Genomic DNA, 27,158 nt, shown 5'->3' with positions numbered 1-27,158 from the left:
GTCTTTCCACTTTTCTGTATGATCTACAGTTTTCATATTAAAATAGAATTGGAAATAAAAAACAATGTGAGAGGGCCACCAAGGCGTTTGAAAAGCGGGGTTCTAGGGCGTGCACTCCCCGACGGCTCCCAGAAAACCTCAGTGCCTCCCGCCACCCTTTTCCACCCTCTCGAACCAAGCCCAGGGCTTCCAGCCCGCTTCTGAGCCCTGGCGTTGCGGATCTCCAGCATTTCTCTCTGCTCGGTCGCCTCCCGCTCGCCCGGTCTCAGTCCGTTCTCAGCACACTCCATCACCTGGTTCCCAGAACTCAGATTGCGCAGTGGTCACGTCATCATCGACCAGGGCTCACAGTTACGGCGGCAGAGGCCTCCCTACCCCTCCCTCAACGCTAGCCTAACCGTTTGCCCCGCATCTCCCCGCCCCGGGTCCCCTGGCCCCACTTCGCCTGACACCTTGTCATAATCCTCTCAGGCTCCAAGAAAGCGGCGCGGCCAGCCACGGGGCCCGATCATATAAGGAAAATACCGCAGGCTCATCCGGGGGGCAGCATCAGGGACCCGGGAGCACACCTGCCCTACGACCCCCGCTATACCCTTCGCACGCCAACCCCCCGCCCCCACTGAGCGCCTGGTCCCGGACAAAAACCGCCAAGCGGCTTAGGCCTCTGCCCCTGGTCTATGCAGCCGCACAGCCACGCAACCAAGAGCGATTCAACCAATCCTCCCGCGCCGTCCTCCACGCCCCGCCCCTCAACTTCCGGCCCAGTCTGCCCACGCCTCACCTCTCTCAACGTGGTCGCGTACTTCCGGCATTTGGTGCGCAGATACCTATCTATTCCAGCGTTTAAGAAAATTCTCACGCAGGGAGGAAGGGGAACATTAATTACTTGTAGCGGGGGAACTTAGATAGGATAGAGTCAAATCATTCTATTTGGAAACAGAGAGGTAAAGTTTTTTAAAAACACTGATGGGGGAAAAAATCAAATCGAAAGGGACCTTCTTTTCTACAAGGTCCCTCTGGGAAGGAGGGGTGTTTGGTCCCTGTTCCCCACGGGATAGCACGCAGAGGGCAGCATCATGAGGAAAGGGAGATAAACTCTGGCCGGGCATGCGCAGGCCCAGGCTTGGCGCCAGCTGGGAAGCAGGTGAAAGGGCAGGGGCGTGGCTTCGTGGGCGCCGCTCCGCTCTCTTAAGGCGGGGTGTTAGGGGGTGTCCTCAATCAACAGAGGAGAAGCCCTGCGCTGTCAGACTCGTGCCGCCGCCATGGCCCTGCTCCGAGGTGAGCACTGCGCCGCGGCCCAGCCTCTCCTCGCCCTTTGTGGTCTTACCCTCCTAAGGCCAGATTTTGCGTCCAGTCTAGACGGGGAGTTGGGGGTTGCCGGGATTGCAGTTCAGTCTCCTAAGCAATAAAGGGGCGGGGGGAGGGGGGGAACAACAGCCCGAAGGGATCGTCTGGGTTAAGGAGAAACCATATTTGTAAAGCGCTAGCAACAGTGATTTAGGTGGGGTTTGCATTTGAGGGTTCAGAGCACGGTTTGCTTGCTTCTGACCTTGGCGGTCACTCCCCTTCTTCGCGTAGTAGTGACCCACCTAGTTCAGCTTCTGGAAAACGGGCGGTGCCATAAGCCCGAGGCAGCCTGGGACGCAGGGGTGCATCACAGATGTGCAGAGCTGCCTTTCGGACTTGGTGGGGGGGAGGGGGGGTTGGCAGGGCTCGCGGGCAGTTGACGTTGTTTTAGAGTCGCCAGGGAATTTCTGCCCGAGTGACCTGCTCCCCCAAAATGCTTTTTGGCTTTCTGTTGGAAGACCTGCCTTATTGCCTTTCCCTTCCATTCCTTTGAGTGACTGAGTCTAGGAAAGTACAGTCATTAAGTACATGAATTCTAGGGTTAACTTCTTAAATAAAAATTATGTAAACTCCCTTTTCATAACCAGTGGTCACAGCCCAATGGAATTTTAGTTTTGAGGACATCAGAGTTCATCCTTATTTCATGTGTCCTTTGAAGCACATTCAAGTAGAACACTTTATGTCAAGACCACTCTGCAGGAAAATGCTTGGCAGGATCTGAGAACCAGCATTCTAGTGGTCAGGGCCCTGTGGGCTCTGTGAAGGAACTGGGATTTTATTCTAAATTCAGTGGAAGGCAATAGAAGACTTTCAAGTATGGAAATGGCAGGATTTGATTTCTACTCTGTCCTGATTTCCTCCAATAATACTGTCTGTGTAGCAACCAGGAGAATTTAAGACCATTTAAAACTCGATTCCAAAGTCCAATCAACAAATGATGCTTTGGAGTGGGAAACAATGGAATTGGGGGGGGGGTAGCGAGATAGATTTGGAGTTGGATTTGCTAGAACTTGGTGATAGGTGGGCAGGTCAATGAGATATGTCAAGAATGATTGCAGGTTTCAGATTTGAAGAATTGTGTTCATACCACTTACCAAGTGAGGAAAACTGGGGAAAGACTAGAGTTGGAAAAGATCGAGACACTCAAGTGGAGATATCAGGTCGGCAGTTAGATAGGGGTATTGAGCTCAGAAGAGCCAAAATGGCATGTGAACATTTCAAGTGAAAAATAGGTATTCTGAGACAAATTGTGCGTTCATTTTCCTACTGTTAGATTTAAATGGTCAGTGCTCTTTCCAACTCTGAATTTACTACATTTACTTAAAACAGCATTGATTTTTTTTTTGACAAGGTGTTCAAAAATTCCAATTCATTTAAAAGCTGCAATGGAATGAGAATCTTTTTTTAAAAATGATATTTTTCTGATTTTTCTGTTTCATATTTTATCAGTGGTTCTTACCATTTTGTTATAATACAGATCCCTCTGAAAAATTAATGAAAACTGTGAACCCAGTAAGGGAAAAGAATGGACTACAACACCTAGGAAGTGTGATTAAAATATATATATATATATGGTGAACATTTAAATTAAAAAAAATTATTACAGTAAAAAACACATTGCCATTAATGCCCCTCAAGATACTCCCCCTCGCTTCGAACACACTCATCCTGTCGTTCTTGCCACTTTCTGAAGCAGTTCTGGAATTCCTTTCGTGAGTGTCTTTAGTTGCATATGGTGGCTGCCTTGATGTGCTGAATTGATTCAAAATGTTTACCTTTCCTCGTCATTTTGACTTTGGGGAAGAGCCAGAAATCACATGGTGCCAGATCCAGTGAATACGGTGGATCAGGACATAATGTAAAGTTTTTATTTGACAGAAAGTGCCATGCCAGAAGCGATGTGTGACGTGGAGCCTTTCCTTTTGTGATCAGTAAATACTGCTGCCATGCAATGGAAAGGCAAGGATCTTCAATACGGGAAGTGGCGTGTTGAACCTTAGTAACAGTGAGTGACAACTTGTTGGGTGCAGCCAGTCAGGTGTGAGCTATGGTTGAGAGAAGGTGTGTTTTAAAGTGTGCTGTAAATCATCCTCCATCATGATAGCACTCCGTGTCACACATCACTTCAGGTACATTGCAATTTCTGTCAAAAACATTACTGTGTGTCCTCATCCATCTTATTCACTGGATCTGGCACCGCACCACTTCTGACTCTTCCCCAAAGTCAAAATGATTCAGGACATCAATGTAGCCATGACAGTGCAACTAAAGACGCTCACGAAAGAGGACTTCCAGAACTGCTTCAGAAAATGGCAAGAATGATGGGATAAGTGTGTTCGAAGTGAGGGGGAGTATTTTGATAGGGATTAATGGCAATGTGTCTTTTACTGTAATAACTTTTTTTTTATTTAAACATTCACCATATTGTTTGATTACACCTCATAATATTAAGGAAGCATAAAGTTTATAAATTTGTGATACAGCTTATTATGGTGTTAGAGCTAGGACTATTTTTACCTACTTCCCTGTTTTACAGATGAGGACACTGATGTCCAGAAAGGTAACATGGCATGTCTATAATGACAGAGTCACAGTGGCTGTGACTACAACCCAAGCCTTGAGCTTCCAATAGCAATTGTTACTGGCTAGTTAGAATACATTATAGATAGGCACATCTCTCAAGTAGCATAGCAAGTGCTTGCAGGATTAGTGGATAAGAAAGAACACTTGACTGATTATTGTAGGTTTAAATGACACATTTGAAAGGGAGCATAACTGGCTTTGGTAAAGATTGTCATCAGCTTTCTGTCAACAAGAAGAACCAATCCCCCAGTTTTCTACTAGCACCCATCCCAGTGTTTGGTAGAAGGATTGCAACCAACAAATATTAGTTTTCTTACAGCTCACTAGCTTTGTTGGGGACGTTTGCGTATCTCTTCATGGCAGTTAGGGCTGCCAAATTACAGTACTTTAATCCTGAAGCTGAAATGGATGCAATAGTAGTTTTCCTTCATTTGTCTCCATTGTTGTCTGTAGTTGCTCTAATTAAACGAGTAAAAAATCACCTAATGTTATAGAAAGGAAGGCAGAATTCCTGTTTCTCTTCTAGTGTTGTTTGTTCTCCACAGTCACATCAGCCACCTTGGCAGGACTTTTCTTGGTATTCCTGACTCCCTACACTCTGGATTAATGTCTTTTCACTGTTTTTCAGTTTTTGGAAATCTTTAGCTTCTGAATTGTCAGAGCCTTTATTTTATTTTATTTTATTTTATTTTTCAGCTGAGCCATCCTGCCACCTGTTGGCAGCTCAGCTCTGGCCGGGAATCTAACCAGCGACCCTGTTGCTCAGAGCTCACACTCTTGAGCGAACTCTTAACCAGCTGAGCCACTCCTCCAGCCCTGTCAGAGGCCTTTTAAAATAACAAGATTTTAGTTCAGTGTTAAAGGTTAAGTTTTAGACCTTTTAATGATCTCATAAAGTTGGCATCAGATCAAATAACTATTGACATGGTATCCGGTTTATGAAATTACAAGAAAAAAAGCCTTTAAATTGTCTAGCCTTTATATCTACACAGCCCAGATTATTTTTAAAATATATTTAATAGCATTTTCCCATTCAAAATAATTAGTTTAGTGTTAGCCTTACTCAAGGTAACAGTCTGGAAGCACAAGTAAGCAGAAGTAATATAAGGGGAGGTTCTTGCTTTTGTTTATTTTCCCACCCACACTCTTTTGTATATCTTATATTTCACCATTAGCACTTCCCACACAAAAATGCTTTCTTAGGTTATGAAGTACAGGGAAAAACTCATGAATGGAAATTTACAGAGAAACAAATCAAATTAACCTCCACTGTTTCTGATAAGCAAATGGTCATACGAGGTATGACAATTAAGTTCGTGAACTCATCCTAGAAAAAGAGCTACATACCTCATTGCAGAATATCACTACAGTCACCTTTGAAGTACTCTTCCTTGGGAAGCAATGCACCCATGCCAGCGCCTAGTCCACCCTTCAAAGCAATTTTCTGGAATGGCCATCAGAGCTGTCGTATTTTGTTGTCGGAAAAGTCATGACGCAGTTTTGCAATGAAAAACATAGAAAAAATATGTCATGACTTTTCTGACAACCCAATATTACCCTGATGTCCTGAATGTCATCAAAATGTCTTCCTTTCACTATTTCCTTTATCTTTGGGTAAAGAAAGAAGTCATTGGGGGCCAGAACAGGTGAGTAGGGAGGCTGTACCAGTACAGTTATTTATTTACTGGCTAAAAACTCCCTCACAGACAGTGCCATGTGAACTGGTGCGTTGTCGTGATGCAAGAGCCATGAATTGTTGGCAAAAAGTTCAGGTTATCTAACTTTTTCACACAGCCTTTTCAGCACTTCCAAATAGTAAACCTGGTTAACTGTCCAGTTGGTACAAATTCATAATGCATAATCCCTCTGATATCAAAAAAAAGGTTAGCAACATTGTTGCAACAAGTTCACGAACTTATTTCTCAGACCTCGTATACATCCTCATCGCACCTCAGTACCCCTTATTAACATTTGCAGAAAGAGGCTGACAATTCCAAAATTACATCAAGAGTTTAAAGGGACTTACGTGAAGGAAGCAGCATCTTAGCAGCAAGGCAGTAGCTCTGCACCCCCCAAAAAGGATGAGGCTTGTTATAAATAGCCAAGTGGCATGAGCTTGTAGCCTCCAGCTAACAAGGCAGCTTGTAGACAAAGCCAGGAGCTCAAGCAGGTGGCTTATGGCCAGGAGGCACATTTTTATTAAGAGCTGTGTAATCCAAAGCAGTAAACAATTTAATCGGCCCACTTATCTATACTAGAATATTCTCTTTAAGTGATACAGGCCCTCCTCTTTTCATGATGAGCTGGGGTGAGCTTGCTTCCTAAGATGGCCTCGGTCGTTCTAAGTATCAGGATCATTTCACCTAACGGTTAGTGTGGTACATTTGTTACAGTTGATGAGCCAGTACTGATACATTACTATTAACTAAAGTCCATAGTTTATGTTAAGGTTCATTGTTGTGTTGTACAATTCTGTGGGTTTGGACAAATGTATATAATGACATGTATCCACCATTATGATTTAGTATCATAGAGGGTAGTTTCCCTGCCCTAAAATTTCCCTGTGCTCTACCTATTCATCTCTTCTTTCCCACCTCCTGGCAACCACTGATCTTTTTACTGTCTCTGCATTGCACCAAACTAATACTTATGGCCTTTTGTAAATATCAAATATTATACCTGTAAAGAACTGGATTTGTTCTAAATTGTCGTTAGATAAGTTGCTCCTAACATTCTTTTAGACTGTAAATCTCTCAAAGTATAGAAATGAAAGGCGAAGCTGAGATTTCTTTTTTTTTTTTTTTTTTAGGATAGGTTTAGTTTGTCCTGTGGAAAGAGATCATTAGCATCAACAGGGGGATTATACTTAGATACAATAGTGGTATAATGTTTGAATGATCTCAATAATTGGTCAGTATCTAGGCACAAATCCGTTGTTTAAAGTCCCATAGTTTCTTGACAAGATGGGGAGATGTGTGTGCTCTGATTGTTTTGGGGAGACTCCATGTGTGCAAAGATTTTCAGTTATCTAATTGAAAAATGTATTTTACAATAAGGTTAAAGCATGTTAAGGGCCACTGACTAATCTGTAATTGCTTACGAGTCTCCTCACTGCAATAGGTGTGTTTATCGTTGCTGCTAAGCGAACACCCTTCGGAACATATGGAGGTCTTCTGAAAGACTTCACAACTACCGACTTGGCTGAATTTGCTGCCAGGGCTGCCTTGTCTGCTGGCAAAGTATCGCCTGAGGTTATTGACAGTGTCATTGTAGGCAATGTCTTACAGGTTAGTAGGGCAGAGGATAGTATTCATTCCTGTTACTTTATTTTATCAATTTCTGAAAACAATTCCTTTAACATGTCAGAATGGTGAATTAGTTAATAAAAGTTAAAGGTATTTATAATCTGAGTAATCCTCTGACTCCAGAAAAAATGACATACATAATTCAAAGGAGCATATATTCTGGAAACTTTATACGGGGGTGCCAAAATAATGTATACACGTTTTAAGAGATGTTATCTGTGTAGTACTTTTCAAAGTTGAAGTACGGTAGCAATGCGTAGCATCACGTTCACTCAAAAGTTGGCATTAATCAAATGAATGCGAATGCACCATGCAACAGGCAGAACAGTCAAAGAAAATGACAGAAGCACCATTGTCATTCGAGGAGCGCAAGACCATTTTGAAGTGGTATTTGAAATTTGAGAATGTTGTGGAAGTACAATGACAGTGAAGGCGTGAGTGTGCAACAGAACCTCCAACACGCCCAACAATTGCACACATTCGTGATAAGTCTGAGACGCATGGTCCTGTGTGTGATGTGCACAAGGGAAGATCCGGGAGGCCTCGCACAGCAACAAGTCCTGCTTTTTCTGCGATGGTGTTGGAACAGTTTACATGCTTGCCACCAGAGTCTACCAAACAGTGTTCGCCATAGTCAGAAGTGTCTGGATGCTGATGGTAACCACTTTGAGCACCTCTTGTAATTGCAGAAGTCAAATGTGACTTCTATTCATCTTTTGTTATCCATATATATTGAGTATTATAATTTTAATACAGTTTTTTCCTTTCTTAAAATGTGTATACATTTTTTTGGCGCCCTCTTTATCTAATTTGGGGTTCATTTCTTTGTTTCTTAGATCCTCCCTCCCCCCCCAGTTTTATTGAGACATAATTGACTTATAACATTGTATTCATTTTAGGTGTAGAACATAATGATTTGATTTATTGCTTCTTAAATAGATTAATTTCCTTGACTTATTTGAAGTTAATTGGTTCTCTCTCTCTCTACCCACCTAAGAAGCATAGCAAACCCAAGCAAAAAAGTTAAAAAAAAAATAGGACAGTGAACACCCTAAAGCCTTTTACCTTGATGGACCAATTCTTCACATTTCATCAAATTTGCTTTAGCTCTCTCTACAAAAAATGCTGTTGTTATTATTGTGTGTTTTTTTAATGTTATTTCTTTCTTCTTACTCAAAGTGTGGTCCTTGGATCAGCAACATTGGCTTCATCAGGGAAATGTTTAGAAATGCAGAATTTCAGGCAGTCCTAGACCTATTGATTGTAAACCCACATTTTATCAAAATGCCCCAGTTTGCATGTTAAAATTTGGGAAGCAGTGCTCTAGTCCCACCTCTTACCCTTCTGGCCAGTTGTTCATCTCTCTCCTCCCCAGGTCAGCAGGTCTCAGCCTCAGTTTCACATTATAATCACCTGGGTGCTTTTAAAAGTCCCCTGTTATTCTCAGGGGCTACGTTCCAGGACCCTCAGTGGATGCCTAAAACTGCAGATAGTACCAGACCATATATATATACGTTCTTTCCTATACATACATACCTATGATAAAGTTTAATTCTTAAGTTAGGCAGTTTCATGGTTAGAAGCTTTGTTCTTACTGTAGGTCTTAGCAACCTCAGCTATGATTTTTTTTTTCTTTTCATAAGTCAAGAACTTTCATCTTTTCACTTAAAGGAAGCATTTTATGGCTTCTCTGTGGCATATCTGAATTGCCAGCATCATTATTTTTGTGCTTTGGGCCACCATGAAGTAAAAGAAGGGTGACTTAAACGTAAGCACTGCTGTACCATGACAGTTGATCTGATAACCCAGACGGCTACTAAGTGACTAATGGGTGGGTAGCATACACAGTGTGGATATGCTGGGCAAAGGGATGATTCCTGGATCGAGTGGGATGGCGCAAGATTTCATCACGCCACAGAATGGCATGCATGAATTATTTACTTATAATTTATTTACTTCTGGAATAGTAATCTCATTCTGCAGTTAATCATGGGTAACTGAAACCACAGAAAGCGAAACTGCCCATAAGGGAGGACTGCTGTCACTCCTGATGTCCATGCCCTGCCTACAGCTTTTCTGGTTTAATTGGTTTGATTAAGAGCTTGAGTGTCAGTACATCTAAAGCTCTCCTGGTTATTCCAGTGTGCAGCCAAGGTTGAGAACCACAGCCTCAGACATTTCCTTTGTTAAGAAACAGACTACCCTGAGGTAGCCTATCCCATTTTTTAAATCGCTCTAATTGTTATAAATTTCTGTCTTCTACTGAGGACTTAATATAAGGATTTCTCATACTTAGTATGTTGAAAAACCTGTAGACCAAATTATAGTTTTTATTCAAGTCATAAACATAGATAGGTATTATATGTAGCTATATGCATTATGTCCTATCTCAGAGCCATATAGTTTATAATTTTTGATAAGATTTCCAACATTTCCATATATTTTGTCCTTCTTAATTCCTAGATTTATAGAGAAAATTCTTTGTCTTTTCTCTTCGTTCCAGACTTCTTCAGATGCTGTGTACTTGGCAAGGCATGTTGGTTTGCGTGTGGGAGTCCCAAAAGAGACCCCAGCTCTCACTATTAATAGACTTTGTGGCTCTGGTTTCCAGTCCATTGTGAATGGATGTCAGGTATGGGCAGTATTATATTTAATTCTCTGAAATATGTTAAACACTATAAGAGGAAATGTCCCACTTCAATATAATGCTGTAGGTTTTTATTTATAGTGCTTATTAAGAGAGGTCAGTATTTGATTTTTTTCTTGGAAAAATATCCACAGGGAGAAAATAGTTTCTTAAAAGCTAATAATGAACTTTGAAGATATTATGCTAAATGGAATAAACCAGTCACAAAAAGACAAATACTGTAGGATTCCACTTAGGTGAGGTACCTAGAGTAGTCAAATTCATAGAGACAGAAAGTAGAATGGTGTAGGAGAGAGGAGGAGATGGGGAGAGGGGGGATGGGGAGTTATTGTTCAATGGGTACAAAGTTTCAGTTTGGGAAGATGAAACAGTTCTGGAGATACATGGTGGTTGCACAACTATGTGAATGTACTTAATGTACCGTACACTTAAAATTGGGTAAGGCCTGCCAGACACTGTGTTAGATTTACATTCAATATCTCAGTTAATCTTCACAATCATCCTGTGAGGCAACAACTTTTATCATTCCTGTCTTATTGGCAAGGAAACTGATTAGTAAAGGCATTAAGGCTACTATCTAAGTCTTAGAGGCAGAATTTAAACCCAGGTCTGTGAGGCAGTTTGAAACGCTGAATAAAGACTAAGACTAGGAAGAGAGTTGGCGAATTTAGGGGATGATAAGAAATGTATTTTATAAAAAGAAACTAAATGATACTGTTAGTAGGGGTAGAAGTACAAACTAGTATGACCTTTTTAAGGGATAATTGGGCAAATAGATTTGTTCCCCTGAGCACAGGGAAAAGGGACACCGTGAAATCTAATTTTATTTGTCTGTTTTCATTTTATTACAAAATAAAATAAATAGACATTTTGAAATGATTAAATTATTTTCACATTAATTTATTTCTATAACAATATATCACATATAGTGATCCTGATTTTTTCCTAGCAGTCATTTTAAACATTGGGCCTTTGGAGGGAAGCCTGTGGTTTTCTTCTTTTCTGAGAAATACAAATAGTAGAAAGAGTTGAAAGAGTGAAATAGGTCCTTTCTAAGCTAGGATAGATTACTGATTAGATTTACTATTAGTTTACTGCTTAACACATACTTTTTAATACGCATTTCTGTCATAATAAAAGGGTTTTGTTGTTCATTTGTTTTTAAATAGGATATTTGTGTTAAAGATGCCGAAGTTGTCTTGTGTGGAGGAACCGAAAACATGAGCCAGGCTCCCTACTGTGTCAGAAACATACGTTTTGGAACCAAGCTTGGATCAGATATCAAGGTTGGAACCATTAAAATTTTTAAAAATTATTTCTCAAGCTATTATACTAATAATTTTAATAACACCTTTTGGGGAGAGAAAACTAAGTTTGAAACCAATTTTGTTAATAGGGGATTGGCAAGATATGATTTGGAATTTGTAAGCTATTTCAAAACCCTATTTTGGTTGTTAGTTTTGACATTTTAACCCACATAAAATTAGACTTTATCTTAGCATCTTAGCACACCTCTGGTAGTAGAATTAACACTTAGGGAGATGGAGGAAGGCAAGAAGCAGATCATAAAAATAGTCAAAGGCTGAATTAATCTTTCTACTGAATAATTAGTAAGCCAAGTAATTAAATCTTTACCATGATTTATGGAAGTTTTATTTCTGGAGCAATCTTCAGAATTACCAAATTGATTTCTTCTTCATCACAGAAAACATGCTCTTTGAATACAGAGTGAGTATATTGTCCCAGATCAATCAGACTAAAACAGACCCTTATACCCCTGAGAGCTACAGCATGAGAATGATAGCACTAATAAAGAATGATAGTGTGCTGCCCATATGAAAGGACTAATGACATTTTACATTTTTAACATTTCTCAATTGTAATGATTCATTTATACTGTTCACCCGGTTTCTCACCTTTTTGAAAGTTGAAAGGAATAAGATTTAGTAAAGATGGGATTGTTTTACACACCAAATGTATTTGAGAAAGCCTTTGGAAAGTCAATGACTCAAAAGGTGATGCGGCAATCTAAAAGAAACAGATATGGCACACCTATCAGAGAGTAATTTGATAATACGTACCAATTTGTTCTTTTACTCAGGAAGCCTGCCCCAGGTTCTTTCAACCTCATAGTAACTGATAGAATCAGCTGTTCCCATCACTTGAAGGCATGGGATGAAAAAGGAGCACAGATATACTCTTTCCTACAGAGCTCATAACCATGGTTTACAGAAGTGGCTATAGGAAGCATTGCATGAGGATGCGACTCTGTTAGGCTTCTTACAAAATGAAACCTTGAAGGTTTTTGATTGTAGGATAATTTCCTGTGTTCTCACCCTGCACTTTTAGCACTATTGGCTCCCTTTAGAGCCCCACATTTATAGACAGAGGGGACAATGTGTCATTATGTTATTGGATGTTTTTTAAAAGTGTCCCAGAACCAAATATGAATAGTAGTAATAGTAAATACTACCAGAAAGTCTAATTTACTTTTGTTTTTTGGAACTGTTAATTATTTAAATTTGAAGAAATTATAGCATATTACTTTCAAAAGCTATGCTTTAACAAATCACTTTATTATTAATGTCTTTTAATAGATGGAAGATACTTTGTGGTCGTCACTAACAGATCAGCATGTCAAACTCCCCATGGCGATTACTGCCGAGAACCTTGCTGAGAAACATAAAATAAGCAGAGAAGACTGTGACAAATATGCCTTGCAGTCACAGCAGAGGTGGAAGGCTGGTTAGTGAAACTGGATATTATAAGTATTCAGAGAAGAATAACTGTATAGGGCTGGGGGGATAGGTGAAATGGGTGAAGGCAGTCAAAAGGTATAAACTTTCAGTTATAAAATAAGTTAAGTCATGGAAATGTAATGTACAGCATGATATAGTTGATAATATTGTATTGCATATTTGAAAGTTGCTAAGAGCAGATTTTAAAAGTTCTCATCACAAGAAAAAAAAATTTATAATTTCCACCTGGTGACAAATGTAAACTAGACTTGTTGTGGTGATTATTTCACAATATATAAATAGTGAATCATTGTGTTATAGACCTAAAACTAATATAATGTTATATGTCAATTATAGCTCAATTTAAAAAACTATAGGAAAGATTTTTATTTCAGATAATGATTATCTAACAATATTGGTTTAAAATCATGCCTTTTGAAAATCACATTTTTCATCATACCTTTGTTTTTATATGATCAGATATTGATTGCAAAATTAACTGGGAAATTCTCTTTTGAAATACGTTACTACTTAAGAAGTGGTGTTAGTAATTGGCCCTGTCTGTATACTTGATTTTTTACCTGCACTGGTACAATTGTCAGCAGAACACTCTGAGGGCTATGATACACTCTTATCAGAGATGATGGCTCACTGGGGCTACTGGGACAGAGAGAATGTCTTCCTCCATAAGGCATATTATATTCTCAAGGAGGGGATGCTATGTTTGGAAAAGACCCTCTGGGTATCCTTTTATGCCTCTCCGCTCCATTCCTAATTAAGAATCATTGCACCTGACTCAGAGGCTTAGAACCAGCCCCAGGCCCTAACTGTGGTACCCTTGTGTAACACTGCACAGTGAGGTTTAATTAGTTCAAAATGAGCAATGTGACAGCAGTTCTTTCATCATCAGTATGGTGAATCGAACAAATTTGTTAATCTTCTAAAAAAGACTTCTGAATTAAATTATTATAAACAAATGGAAACTCTTATTTAAGATATTAAATATTTGCTTGGAATAGTGAGGATAAAGTCCATGTCAGCATTTCAGAGGGCTAAGTGGATTGGAGCGGATGCCATCCAATTCATCCCTTGTGTTTTCAGTTATACATTTAAGGTGGAAGGGTGTTGGTCTAGAGGTCAAGCCTTATCAGTTCTAGTTCTAGTTTTGCCACATACACATTATCTGACCTCAGTCAAGTCATTTATTCACTGTCTGTAAAAAAGAGATAAATATGTATCTCTAATAATACAGATAAAAAAAATTTGCCTTCCCGATTTCTTTAATACAGTTGTTGTGAAAACTGAATAAGGGAAGTATGTAGCCCACTGTAAAGCAATATCAGAATTAAGGTGGTATTATTACAGACTCACCCTGTTTTGGAAACTTTGGATTACTGCAGTCCACATCTAGTCAGTGGAAGTATGTAAGGAGGTGCAAGCAGGTAAGCTGTTTTGCTTAGAACTGTGTCATGAACGGCTCATAGAATCTCTTCCGTTTGCTTGTCATTAAATTTCAGTCGTAGTTATTGGTGACATGGTCAACTTGGTAACTTTCTTTTTCTCCTTGTGCTAAGCACACTTAACATGAGATGTGCTATCTTAACAAATTTTTAAGTATGCAATACATTATTGTGGTAAACTTGGCAACTTTTTAATTACTTCTTATCTCACCCAGAGAAGTTCAAAAAGGGCATTAAAAGCATTTAGTGCCATTACATTGGTAGCTAACCGATAAATACTGTTAACAGTCTAGCAGTACCTTATAAAATGGTGTAGTAAAAAAAAAAAAAAGAAAATCAGAATTATAATTTTTAAAAAGTACAGAATGCATCTGCATGAATGCATAACAGTATATTAATTCCTCCAGTAGGCAAAGTAAGTTTTATAAGTAATAAAGTAGGCTGTGAGGAAAGGATAGACTAGAAGGGAAATTGAAGGGTATGGTTTATTTAGTTCCTTTTCTTGTTTTTCTTCTTTTTTTCCCCATTCTTATGATAGTCTTTTGACTATTTCAGCTAGTGATGCTGGATACTTTAATAACGAGATGGTACCAATTGAGGTGAAGACAAGGAAAGGAAAACAGACAGTGCAAGTAGATGAGCATCCTCGGCCCCAAACAACCATGGAACAGTTAAGTAAACTCGCTCCAGTATTCAAGAAAGACGGCACCGTTACTGCAGGGAACGCATCGGTAGGTAGCATCGCAGATTATCGTGAACTCTTCCTGATGTATCCAACGCAAAATAATCATGTGGTATCTTTTAGATACTTTTCATGCTAGCATTCAGCTTAAACTAATAGTGTTCATATCCTATTAATTTGGGTTTTCATAGATCAAAACAAAATATTTTAGCCAGGGGTCCTTATATAATACTTCTTCAATTTCTTAGTCTTTTCAGAATGTTAGAAGGGAATTACCTGGTTTATTATTTCAGCTTTCATACTTTTTTTTCTCTATCATGTTTACAACTCATCAGATTTCTCCTTACATCTGCCCACATCTGGATATAAGCTTTTCCTTGACATTCTTTCCTATTTTTCCTTAGTAAGGTTGTATTCTGTGTCTAAAACAACCTCTGTAATTGACCAGAGTACCACTAGTATTATTTGTTGTAACCCAAATTAGGGTACTGCTTCCTATGTATTTTCATAATCCTGATACTACTACTTCATTAGTTCAAACTTTGACTTAACCAGATCCTGTTACCCGCTAGTTAATCTTCTGTTCTTGTTTTCAAGGGAATATGTGATGGTGCTGGAGCTGTTATCATAGCTAGTGAAGATGCTGTTAAAAAACATAACTTCAAACCATTGGCAAGAGTCGTGGGCTATTTTGTGTCCGGATGCGATCCCTCTATTATGGGTATTGGTAAGTTTGTAGTGAAACAGACTGGTTCTGTTATATTTTTGGAGAGAGGTCTTCTTTGGCATTTTGATTCTGGAAACAGTAGCCAAATCAAGATCACTTACAGAGAAAAGGAGATTGGCAATCAGTTTTTTAAACAACTAACCTTTATGAATAACTATGTTAGTCTCAGTAAGAAAACCAAGACCATGTAAACTCCTTGTGGGCAGTAATCATAAGTTATTGTCCATTTGAGATATTTAAAATTAACACACAGAAAATAATAGAGAAGAATTATAAGGTGCTGACAAGATAAAAGAAAATGTAAGATGGGAGAAATTATGTGGCACACTAGAGAAGGCTGTATGGAGAAGCTAAACATCCTTCTGGGTGTTTTACACATGGCCATTTTGCATCTCATTTAATCTTCCCGCAACTCTAGTAAGAGATTCTTTGTGAATGAGAGAACTGAGGCTTAGGGAGGTTGTCTTATAAAGTTCCAAACCAGTAAGTGATGGAACCAGGATGTGAATCCAGGTCTCTCTAATTCAAGTGCCGTTTTCACTGTGTTATCTCAGGAGCTCAGAGTAATACTCACCTGGCTCAGCTGAGGCTTAATCGGAAAGTGAAGAATCATAAACAGTGTATCTCAGTTGGCAAGGTACTAGCGAGAGAAGATTTCTAACTCCCTGCAAACATGTATAGTCTTAGCTGTAAAAATCTAAATTAGAAGCAGCTTTTTGCTGGATGCACTCCTAGGAACCGCAGATGATGCTGAATTTTAATAGTTTCTATCACCACTTTCTGGGGAAATGGAACCAATTAAGTACATCACAAAAATAAAATTGGTGCCCAAAGGTTTTTTTTTCGTTTTTTTTTTTAAGATTTTTATTGGGGAATTGGGAGGAGGGGAGCAGACAAGTTGCTGTCCTTTTGTTCTTCAGTCTAGTTGTGGAGGACGTTGCTTCACTGGCCCAAGTTGGCACCATCATTGCGCTCTTCCCGGGTGAGGCACATTAGTCTCCAGCTTCTGGACGCCGCTCACTGCGGCTGCTGGCTACACACGGTAGCCCATGGCAACCCACTGCAGCAGGGGACTGCAGCCTACGCCGTTGCTGGCGACTCACAGCAGCCCAGCTCCAGGTTGAGCTGTTGTTCAGCATCTTAGCTGTGGAGGGCAATGTCACTGGCCCTCATATGTGGGATCCGAACCGGGGCCCTCTGGCGTCCCAAGCCAGCTCAACCATCGCACCACTTGGCCGGCCCTAAAGGTTTTGATCTTTCACATCTACACCCTCATACCCCAAGGAAAAGCTTGCCCCAGGGTATAGATTCAGATTCTTGGTAAGTCCAGAGGTTTTTCTGTGAGCTTCGTTAGGGCTTTTTTGACTGACTAAATTGGTTTTTGAAGTAGGTCCCAGAATAGAATGGGGGAGACCTATTGCTGACTTGCCTTTCAGAGACCCTTCATGGTAAGCCTACTGGTCCTACTCAAATAATACCATTTATGCTGATTTGGGACTAAGTTAACACCCACCCATATAGGCTGATGTGTCCTTCAGAGAAGATTTATCTTTGTATAGAATATCTAAGAAAGAAAGCTGGCATGTCTATATCTTGTCATCTTTCGCTGTGTTGCAAATTATGTCAACCCAAACTGCAGACTATGGAAACATCTATTAAAAGCCTCCCCCGTCCCCTCCATGTTATGGTCTTAAAAGCTTATTAGCTTTCAGCTACTCCCTATCAGCAAAACATAGTTTTTGTCATACATTTGGAAGGTAGCTTGAAAAATTAAATATCTGTATATTGGTATGGCATTTGTCACTTTGGTATCTAGAACAGTGGTTGCCAACTGCAAATGATCATCAAAATTCACCCATAAATCCACCCCGCCCCCGCCCTTTCCCCCACCCCACACACACACACACAAGATTTTGTTTCAGCAGGTCCAGGGTGGAGCCTAGGAATATGGGTTTTTTTTCAATGTACCTAGATGATTTTGATGATCTATCAAATTTATCTGTATAGGTAAGGAGCTATCAGTTTAACCTCATTTAATAGGTTCTGATACATAAACATAGTCAGTGAGCAAAGAAAATACCTTCGTTCCATTCCAGGGCCTGGATGTTTACCCTGTGGGACAATGACTGCATTGTGGAAGTATTGTCTTCTTTCCTCAGGGCTTGACCAGAACTGTATAAGCCAAATGTCCCACAGTGTCCGATGCCGCCTTCACCTAGACAGCTTGTCTGTCAGCTGTAGTATGGGATTAAACAAGGTAACTCCATGAAGTGCCCTGGGGAAATAGATTATTGAGTATCTGGTAGGGATGTCAAAGAATTTCTAAGAATAGTTGTTCCTCAGTTACGCAGTTATCCAACATGCAGAAATCCTTAACCCTGCAGAGCAGCTGAAGACCCAGAAAAAGGAAGAAAGCCAGGACTTGAGGAGAACAGTAATGGCTCTGACAAAGGACGCAGATATGGAAAGAATGCCCCCTGGAACTCCCCAGGGGTGGCAGGGATGGGGTTTGATGGGTAGAACTTTGAGCTTCTTCAGCTGGAGCAGCTCTAACTTTATTACTGGGCTTCATTTGTAGAAAGGATTCCAATGCTTAAAAAGAAAAAAGTGAAAAACCAATTCAAAGAACTTCTAATGAGAAGCTTGTAGCCCCAAAATGTGCCTGAGGTCACAGCTATTAGTGGTTGGAGCCAGGACTAGAAATAAAGCTTCCTTTTCCCAACAAGAATATTATACCTTCCCAAGTCCCAGTAAATAACAGAGAGGTATGAGAACTGTCCTTTAGAAATCAAGTTGTGGGACCGGCCGAGTGGCGCGTTGGTTAAGAACTGGCTTGGGACGCCAGAGGGCCCCGGTTCAGATCCCACATATGAGGGCCAGTGACGCTGCCCTCTACAGCTAAGATGCTGAACAACAGCTCAACCTGGAGCTGGGCTGCCGTGAGTCGCCAGCGACGGTGGTGTAGGCTGCACCCCTTGCTGCAGTGGGTTGCCATGGGCTACCGTGTGTAGCCAGCAGCCAGTGTGAGCGGCCGTCAGAAGCAGGCGACTGATCTGCCTCGCCTGGGAAGAGTGCAATGATGGTGCCAACTTGGGCCAGTGAAGCAATGTCCTCCACAACTAGACTGAAGAACAAAAGGACAGCAACTTCTCTGTTCCCCTTCCCCCAATTCCCCAATAAAAATCTTTAAAAAAAAAAAGGAAATCAAGTTGTGGCCTAGCATATGATTACAATTCCTGTAATGGCTCTGAGTTAACGTGAACACACTGAGTCATGCTTACTGTGGTTATGAAGACAGGCAACGTGTACAGTGGTGATACACCTTCAGCTTTTTAGTTCTGTGTATCTTTCACCCCTTAGGATACTTCATCCCCTGATCTCGGTGGATAGTGATGCTCTACTATTAACCATCCATCCCGTTTTCATGCCTTAGAGATTCAAAGAGCATGTGGAATTAGATTCTGTATTAACTCAGCAGCCAGCGCAGAACTGGTACTTTTAAGTTGAAAAGCGTAGCCCTGCCAATCAGTGGACTGTTGTCTAAAGAATATTTTATTTAGGTGACAAAGTAAATTACATTATGTTTAGATTGCATTATGCTTTTCTTGTGAACACCGATTTCCCATTTTACCTTGGCTGTATTTGTGAAACCTGTTGCAGAATATTTGACTGCTTGAATTCAATAGAACATACCACATATTTTTCTTTTTAGACCTTTACGGCAATTTCATTCCTTCTGAGAACATATAGAGAAGTAGATAATCATCCCTAACCAGATTTTTTACCTTTTGGGGGAAAAAATCAATTTACTTTAAAATTATGAGCAATATTAAACTACCATTAGTGATCATCAGAAATCTGAGAGCTGAAGTTTCAGGTCTTCAATGGGAGTATGTTTTATTTTAATTCTTTGCCTGCTGTTGGAGTTATACACGTCTCCATGCTTCAGACATCTTTTTCCTAAAGTGCCTCATAGCTTCCTCTCTTGCTGTGCCTATATGGAGATGCTGCTGCTATTTCTTCTCTTTTGTCCAAATGGGCCTGAAAATTCAGAATGTAGGCACAATCACTTCTGTCTAGGAATGCATATGATTTGTATCCCAGGAGAGCACTCAGTCTGCCTTGCCATTTGGTATTAACTATGAACTATAAATGACTGCAAAATCCCATATATGACTCCTTTGGCTGTTAGAACTCTTAAAGCCATTTTTGGTAGAACTTTTCATGTAAGTCTCTCATCTAAAATTTGACTGCATAAACAGCTTTTCACCTTGGTCCCATTTTCTGTCTATTGTCACATCATTCAGTAGTATGTTTTCAAAGTAGCAAGATTTGAGGCTACTAACAACTGTGACATTATTTCATCCTTACTTGCCTAGTTAGTAGAGATGGAAAAGTTTAATACATAAATAAATGTAAGATTAAATTGATTTTTGTTCTAACATAGGCCCTGTCTCTGCTATCAATGGGGCACTGAAGAAAACAGGATTGAGTCTTAAGGACATGGACTTGGTAGAGGTAAGTGTTCTACTTTTTTACAATATGAATAAACCACCAGCTTCTATAGCATAAATTACTTCAGTTTGGTATTTTATAGCTCTTTTTGTTTTAGTACTATTAGCCTTTCCAAATGATGTACATCTAAATAAGTATTACTTTCATTAATGCCTTGTGTTGGTACTTTTGTCTACCTGATTAAAATGTTTTATTTATATTTGAATAATTAAAACAGCCTGATTTTTCCTACTAAATTCCTGGGAAAATCTTAGGACCTTTTAAGACTATTACATTTTAGGCTATTAATGTGCTTGTTGAATTGAAATGATTATATAAAGTAGGTGAGAAATAAGTAACTTTAACCCTATTTTATGAATTAAAGTGAAAAAAATACAAGTGAAGAATTGACCTATTTCCAGTTAAGACAGCAAAATAGGTAAATGCTGTGCTTGCATCTTCTCATGACAACATCAGAATTACAACTAAACTACAAAACAACCATCATTGAGAATTGCCTGAAGTCTAGCTAAACAGAAGTCCTACAACTGAGGACATATAGAAGCCATGTTGAAACTGGTAGGAGGAACAGAGACACAAAATGGGCAGATCCCACACCCGCAGGTGGCAGTTAAAAATCAGGAGGGATATCTTGTCTGTGGTGGTCCCCCTGATGAGCGAGGTTTCCCAGCCTCACACCATGCTCCCCAGACCAGGGTTCCAGTGCCGGGGAGAGAAGATCCCATAACTTCTGGCCGTGAAAACCAGGGGAGATTGTGGCTGAGTGAGACGTATTGCTGCTAGAGTCCCAGGCGCTGCTCTTAAAAGGCCTGTACATAGACTTACTCACTGACGGACTCACTCGCTCTGAGCTCCAGCACTGGGGCGGCAGCTCGAAAAGTGCCGAAGACATACAGGGAGGAGTTGAATCGTTTGGCTTCACTGCAAGAGGGACGGCTTTCTCCCAGACAGAAGTGCCTGCAGAAGCCATAGTTTCTTTGTTGGGCTGTCTCCTCTCCCAGTGTTCAGATTTAGGGCATGCCATATCTGAGTCCTCATCAACCCAGCTAACACCGTTAGCCTCGCCCTGGTGATTCCCTGAGACCCTGCCCCACCCAACTTTTGGGCACACCCAAGCCATTTTCAGTACAAGGCTTTTCCATACAAACAGACTGTCTTGGCTCGTACTGTGGACTTTCTTAAGATCTCTCAAAGGTTCACAAACCCCAAACAAGCAGCATCTGCCCTCAGTATGCCCCGTACCTCTTACTAAATATCCCCAAGCCCAACACTAATGGCAGCCAGCCTCGGTTAGCAGCTTGGCTTTTCCCAGGCACCTCCAAGCACAGCAGGGTGGCGGCAATCTGTGTATTGCTTTGTGGCTCATTCCAGGAAGCCCTGGGTCTGGCATGCCAGTAACTGGCTTCAGACATAGCCAGAGCACCACTCAGCTGCCTCCACAGATGACACACCCAAAGGCTGGGCAGGCACCAGAGCCCTGCTAAATCAAATCCTGCTCCATAGGGTCAGCCTCTGCACAACAGCTCCTCCACTGTAGTCACAGACAATCCTCACAAAAAATCAACTTGAGGGTCAATCCCTCCCATTGACATGCAAACAGCAACCAAGGTTCAACTACAGCAGGAGGGCACACACAACCCACACAAGGGATACACCTGGAGCACCTGGCTCAGGTGACCAGGGAGACTGCACCACTGGGTCCTACAGGACACCCACTACATAAGGCCAGGAGACACAGTAGCTCTACCTAATACATACAAACAAACATAAGGAGGCAGCCAAAATGGGGAGACAAAGAAACATGTCCCAAATGAAAGAATAGAACAAAGCTCCAGAAAAAGAACTAAACGAAATAGAGTCAAACAATCTATCAGATGCAGAGTTCAAAACATTGGTTATAAAGATGCTCAGTGATCTTAATGAGAACTTCAAAAAAGAAATAGGAAACATAAAAATGGAGATAGAAAACATATGAAAGAACCAGTCAGAAATGAAGAATATAATAACTGAAATAAAGGCTACATTAGAGGGAATCAACAGTAGATTACATGAAGCAGAGGATCGAATCAGTGATTTGGAAGATAAGGTAGCAGAAAATACCCAATTAGCACAGCAAAAATAAAAAAGAATCCAAAAAAAAAATTTGAAGATAGCTTAAGGGGCCTCTGGGACAACATCAAGCATACCAACATTTGCATCATAGTGGTACCAGAAGAAGAGAGAGAACAAGGAATTGAAAACCTGTTTGAAAAAATAATGATGGAAAACTTCCCAAACATGGCAAAGAAAATAGACACAGAAACCCAGGAAGTACAGAAAGTCCCAAACAAGATGAACCCAAAGAGACCCACACCAAGACACATCACAATTAAAATGCCAAAGGAAAAGACAGAGAGAATCTTAAAAGCAGCAAGAAAAAGGCAATTAGTTACCTACAAGGGAGCTCTCATAAAAAACTAAGCTGATTTCTCAAAGAAACTCTGAAGTCCAGAAGGGATTGGCTTGAAATATTCAAAGTGATGAAAAACAAGGACCTACAATCAAGATGACTCTACCCAGCAAAGCTATCATTTAGAATCGAAGGACAGATAAAGAGCTCCCAGAGAGGAAAAAGCTAAAGGTGTTCATCACCACCAAACCAGTATCATAAGAAATACTAAGGGCCAGCTGCCGAGTGGCTCAGTTGGTTAAGAGCTCGCTCAAGAGTGTGAGTTCTGAGCAACAGCGGTTCTATTCCCAGCCCAACCTGACCTGCCACTGAGCTGCCAACAGCTAAAAAAATAATATTAAAGGGACTTCTTTAAGACAAAACAGGAAATAAAAGATCAAAATATGAATAATGATAAAAAATACATGTCTGTCTATAATTACTTTCAATGTAAATGGATTACATTCTCCAATCAAAAGACATAGAGTGGCTGAATGGATAAGAATACATGACCCTTACATATGCTACCTACAAGGCATTCACTTCAGATTGAAAGGCATACACAGTCTGAAAGTAAAGGGATGGAAAAGATATTTCATGAAATTGGAAATGAAAAAAAAAAGCTAGCTAGGGTAGCAATACCTACACCAGACAAAAAAGACTTTAAAACAAAGGCTATAACAAGAGACAGAAGGACCCAGTAATCCCACTTCTGAGTGTTTATCTGAAGAAACCCAAAACACTAATTTGAAGGGACATGTGCATCCATATGTTCATTGCAGTATCATTTACAATAACTAAGATATTGAGGCAACCTGGGTGTCCGTCAATGGATGAATGGATAAAGAAGAGGTGGTACATATATACAATGGAATGTTAGTCATAAAAAAGAATGAAATCTTACCATCTGCAACAACAGGGATGGACCTAGAGGGCTATGCTAAGTGAAATAAGTCAGAGAAAGACAAATACCATATGATTTCTAAAAAACAAAATAAACAAAACAGAAACAAGCTCATAGGTACAGACCATTGCCAGAAGGGAGGAGAGTTTGGGGGGTTCAAAGGGGAAGGGATTAAGAAGTACAAATTGGTAGTTACAAAATAGTCATGAGGATGTAAAGTATAGCATAAGGAATATAGTCAATAGTATTGTAATAACTTTGTATGGTGTCAAATGGGTATTAGATTTATTGAGGTGATCACCTCATAAGTTATATAAATGTCTAATCATTATGTTGTACACCTGAAACTAATATTGCATATCAACTGTAGTTGAAAAATAAAACAATTGTATTTAAAAAAAAAAAGAATTGACCTACTAGAAAAATAATATCTGGTGCAAATCTAGAAGTTTCTTGCTCTCCACTCAAGTGAAAACACCCCCCACCACCACCACCAAACTCACCTTGGCTTTTAGCTGTGGCTTGATTTGGGATGCACCTATCACAATTTTTGGCATTGGAAGCTTAAATTTATTGGTAGAGTGATTTTTTAAAATGTTGGTTTAGAACAAAGGCATTTCAAGTATTTAGCACAATTAAAAGAAGGGATAGAGAAGAAAATACTTAAAGATAGATTATACAATCTGCATTTTGGGGATATTTGAAAATTTTAGGTAATTAAGCGTATGCCACTTAACATTGGGAAATAATGAATATAACACAGGAAATCCCCCATTTAAATTTATAGAGGGAGCCTTTTCACTCTAGGCACATGTGTGACTTCCTCTGTGGTAATCTCTCACCCAGGAAATCCTGGTTTCAAATAAGTGCTTTATCCTTAAACCTCTTCTTCCATTCTTGGGCAGTCAACAGTTCAGAGCCTCAAGGTGGCTGCTTAATTACTATGTTTGTATTAGCAAATAGGTACCACTAAGTTTCTGACTTTAGATTTCACTCTTAAAACTATTGGTATATGTCAGCTCTTCAAAGCTTTTCATAATCTTTCATAGATATAAAATACTCAAGGAAATAACTCTCAACACCCTAAATGTAGTTGTCTTTGGGATATTTGATGAACACATGGTAGTTTTTCCTAGGTTCAAAAGCCTAATTTCACAACATATTCTCTTAGTACCTCCTTGAGCATGACTATATAAAATGGAAAATAATGTTGAGTCTAAGGACAAATAGGGCGCCATCTTGGGAGAGCACAAAATATAGTAGGAAAGAACACAAGACTTGATTTCAATCCCAGCTCTATAAAAGTTACCTTTTTTAAAATCACTTTTCTTATTTATAAAATTCTCTAGCAGCAATCATATGAAAATATAGTGCTATAAACTTGAAGTAAGGTTATTTCGCATAGCCAGCCTTGTTAAGTATAATACAACAATATGATACTTTTCAAGTTCTGCCACATTTCAACACAGTAACCATCCCTCTTATGTATCCGGCTCTGAATGTTTATTTGTTGTCTATCAGTCTCTTGGAAGTATGGGTAGTAGTACTGGGGAGTAATAATAATAGTAACCATTTATTGAGTACTTGCTATGTGTCAGGTAATACACTAGACACTTAATACCCATGATTTAACTTAACCTTGACAATAACTCTTAGGATGATACTACAGTCACATTTTATTGTTGAGGAAACTTGAGTTTCAAGAGTTTAAAGAACATGTGTACAGCCAAGATCTGAACCGTCCATCTAGCTCTAGAACATGTGGGTTCTACCGTATCCCACTGCCTCTAGTATCCATTTATAACATTACTGAGGATTTCTTTTATGTAAGGGATGCATTTGGCTTAAAGTACTAGTTAGTAAATATACCCATTTTCAAACCTGATATCTTTACAAAAACAACTAAAGATAAAATAACCTTGCAAGGTAATTGAAATAGGAAAAAACAGCAAAATTAGCTATCAATGGAACTGGACAATTCTCAGTTAAAAATGAGTTTGTGAATAAGGATTTTTATCAGTGTTTCAATTGTTTTTAAGGTGAATGAAGCCTTTGCTCCGCAGTACTTGGCTGTGGAGAAGAGCTTGGGTCTTGACCCAAGTAAAACCAACGTGAATGGAGGAGCCATTGCTTTAGGTCACCCATTGGCAGGATCTGGGTCAAGAATTACCGCACACCTGGTCCATGAATTAAGGTACTTGCTAGAAATCATTGCATTTCAGATTCTCCTCTTGTAGAAATGCATGGATTTGGGTTTCCCCAGAACAATCCAACATCATTTACTCTTTCTCAGATCCCCCTGTATGGCTCCTCACCGGGAACAAGTTACCTGGGCACCCCCTTTTAGCTGACCTTATAGATGGCCCAGTGACTTGGTAGTGGCTCTGCTCTTGGGACGTGCGCTCTTACTCATGTTTGCTGTGTGTTCACTGAGGGGCCACGTGCGTATGGCCCCATCCCTGTGCTGGTGGACAGTAGGAGAACATGATGAGGTCCTGGTTCTCATGGCACTTGCGCTCTAGTGCCAGCTATGGGAGGAAAAGAAAAGATTTCAGAAAACACTGAGAGTTTCCTGACCTAGTTGCTGTCATTTAGGAAACCTAAGCAACCTGACAATTTTAGCCTGAGCTAAGCTTTTCCTTCGCTGTTCCCAGGGTTCCAGGAGGAGCTTTGTGTGTGTTTGGTACTTTTCAGTTTTGACAGAAGAGCTTCTCCTTTCTGGTACTGTGTATTTTGGACCATTTTGCTCTGTTACTAGAAAAAATTGCAGATGAAACCAAATATGTCAGGTCAAAAAGCCATGCTGGCTCCCTCCCTGTTAGTTAGGTTAAGGTAAATGGGACTCTTATATCACTTAGTGTTTCACTGAGTCGAAATGAGTGATTGACGTGTACAAAAATAATTCCTGATGGTTTATTCAAGGTCGTTCCATCAGGACTGAGGAATGAGAACAGATGGTACTTTAATAGGAGTCTAATTTTTATGAAAGGGACATGAAGTGTTTCTAAATGATCTGACTTTCACATGGACAAACTTCACTAATTACACTTATTCTAAGTTGCCATAAAAATCTAAAACCATGTAAATCAAAGGGTCTGAATGCTTACTCCCCTGCCTCTATTCCCCGTTTATCTCAGTTACCGCCTACCCCACTCCTGTCTCACAGCACACCTAAGCTTGTATGTAGCTTTCAACCTCCCTCTTCTGTGTTACTACTTTTTTTAATAAGAATGTTCAGCTTTCCAAATTCTCCTGTTGTGGCTATAAACTAATATTGCGGATTGAGGAAAATATTGAGATGATGAGCTGAATGAGAATGAATTATACAAATGTGACCATTAGTGATTCTATTCAATTAATTATCTGATCAATTCTGTTAACTCCTTATTCGAGTAGATTTCAGCCACTGCTTTTTTCCCCAGGCGTCGAGGTGGAAAGTACGCAGTTGGATCTGCCTGCATTGGGGGGGGCCAAGGGATCGCAGTCATCATTGAGAACACAGCCTGAGGCGAGCAGAGCCCACTATGGCCCACTTGCACTTTCCTCGGTAAGGCCATAGTGACCCAGGTGACCTTCAGAGCAGCTGCAAAACCGGCCATGGCCTGCCCCCAAAAGTGACTGGGCAAAAAGATGCATTTCTCATGATGAAGAGCCCATGCCAGAGTAAGTTCTCTCAAATTTGCACCAAATACAATGTATTTCTGAACTAAAATCCCACTACAGAAGGCCTTAAAAGGAATTGTATCCTTGCCGAGTAATCACCACTTAATGCCTTAGATAATATGATTGCAAGGAAATTGAATAAATATTGCCTTAAGCTCA

The 27,158-nt window shown here is 40.1% G+C and overlaps 1 protein-coding gene across 3 annotated transcripts; it reads left to right on the top strand.

Annotated features, from left to right (window-relative positions):
* Positions 1 to 1,092: 1,092 nt before the first annotated feature.
* On the top strand, positions 1,093 to 27,158 carry ACAA2 (acetyl-CoA acyltransferase 2). Of its 3 annotated transcripts, none has more exons than XM_019633056.1 (10): positions 1,177 to 1,278; positions 7,051 to 7,217; positions 9,739 to 9,867; positions 11,052 to 11,168; positions 12,480 to 12,627; positions 14,636 to 14,811; positions 15,360 to 15,489; positions 19,937 to 20,007; positions 25,376 to 25,530; positions 26,759 to 27,158. In XM_019633056.1, exons 1-10 carry the CDS (start codon positions 1,263 to 1,265, stop codon positions 26,841 to 26,843), a joined length of 1,194 nt encoding a protein of 397 aa, XP_019488601.1. In that variant the 5' UTR covers positions 1,177 to 1,262; the 3' UTR covers positions 26,844 to 27,158. The 3 variants fall into 3 exon arrangements, with proteins under 3 accessions (XP_019488602.1, XP_019488601.1, XP_019488600.1); XM_019633055.1 differs by lacking the exon at positions 1,177 to 1,278 and adding an exon at positions 6,204 to 6,299; XM_019633057.1 differs by lacking the exon at positions 7,051 to 7,217 and having other exon boundaries at positions 1,093 to 1,278.

This window comes from Hipposideros armiger, unplaced genomic scaffold (assembly GCF_001890085.2).
Source record: "Hipposideros armiger isolate ML-2016 unplaced genomic scaffold, ASM189008v1 scaffold_1234, whole genome shotgun sequence".
Classification (NCBI taxonomy): Eukaryota; Metazoa; Chordata; class Mammalia; order Chiroptera; family Hipposideridae; genus Hipposideros; species Hipposideros armiger.
The sequence above is the reverse complement of the archived record's forward strand: the minus strand, read 5'-3'. Positions and strand labels throughout refer to the sequence as shown.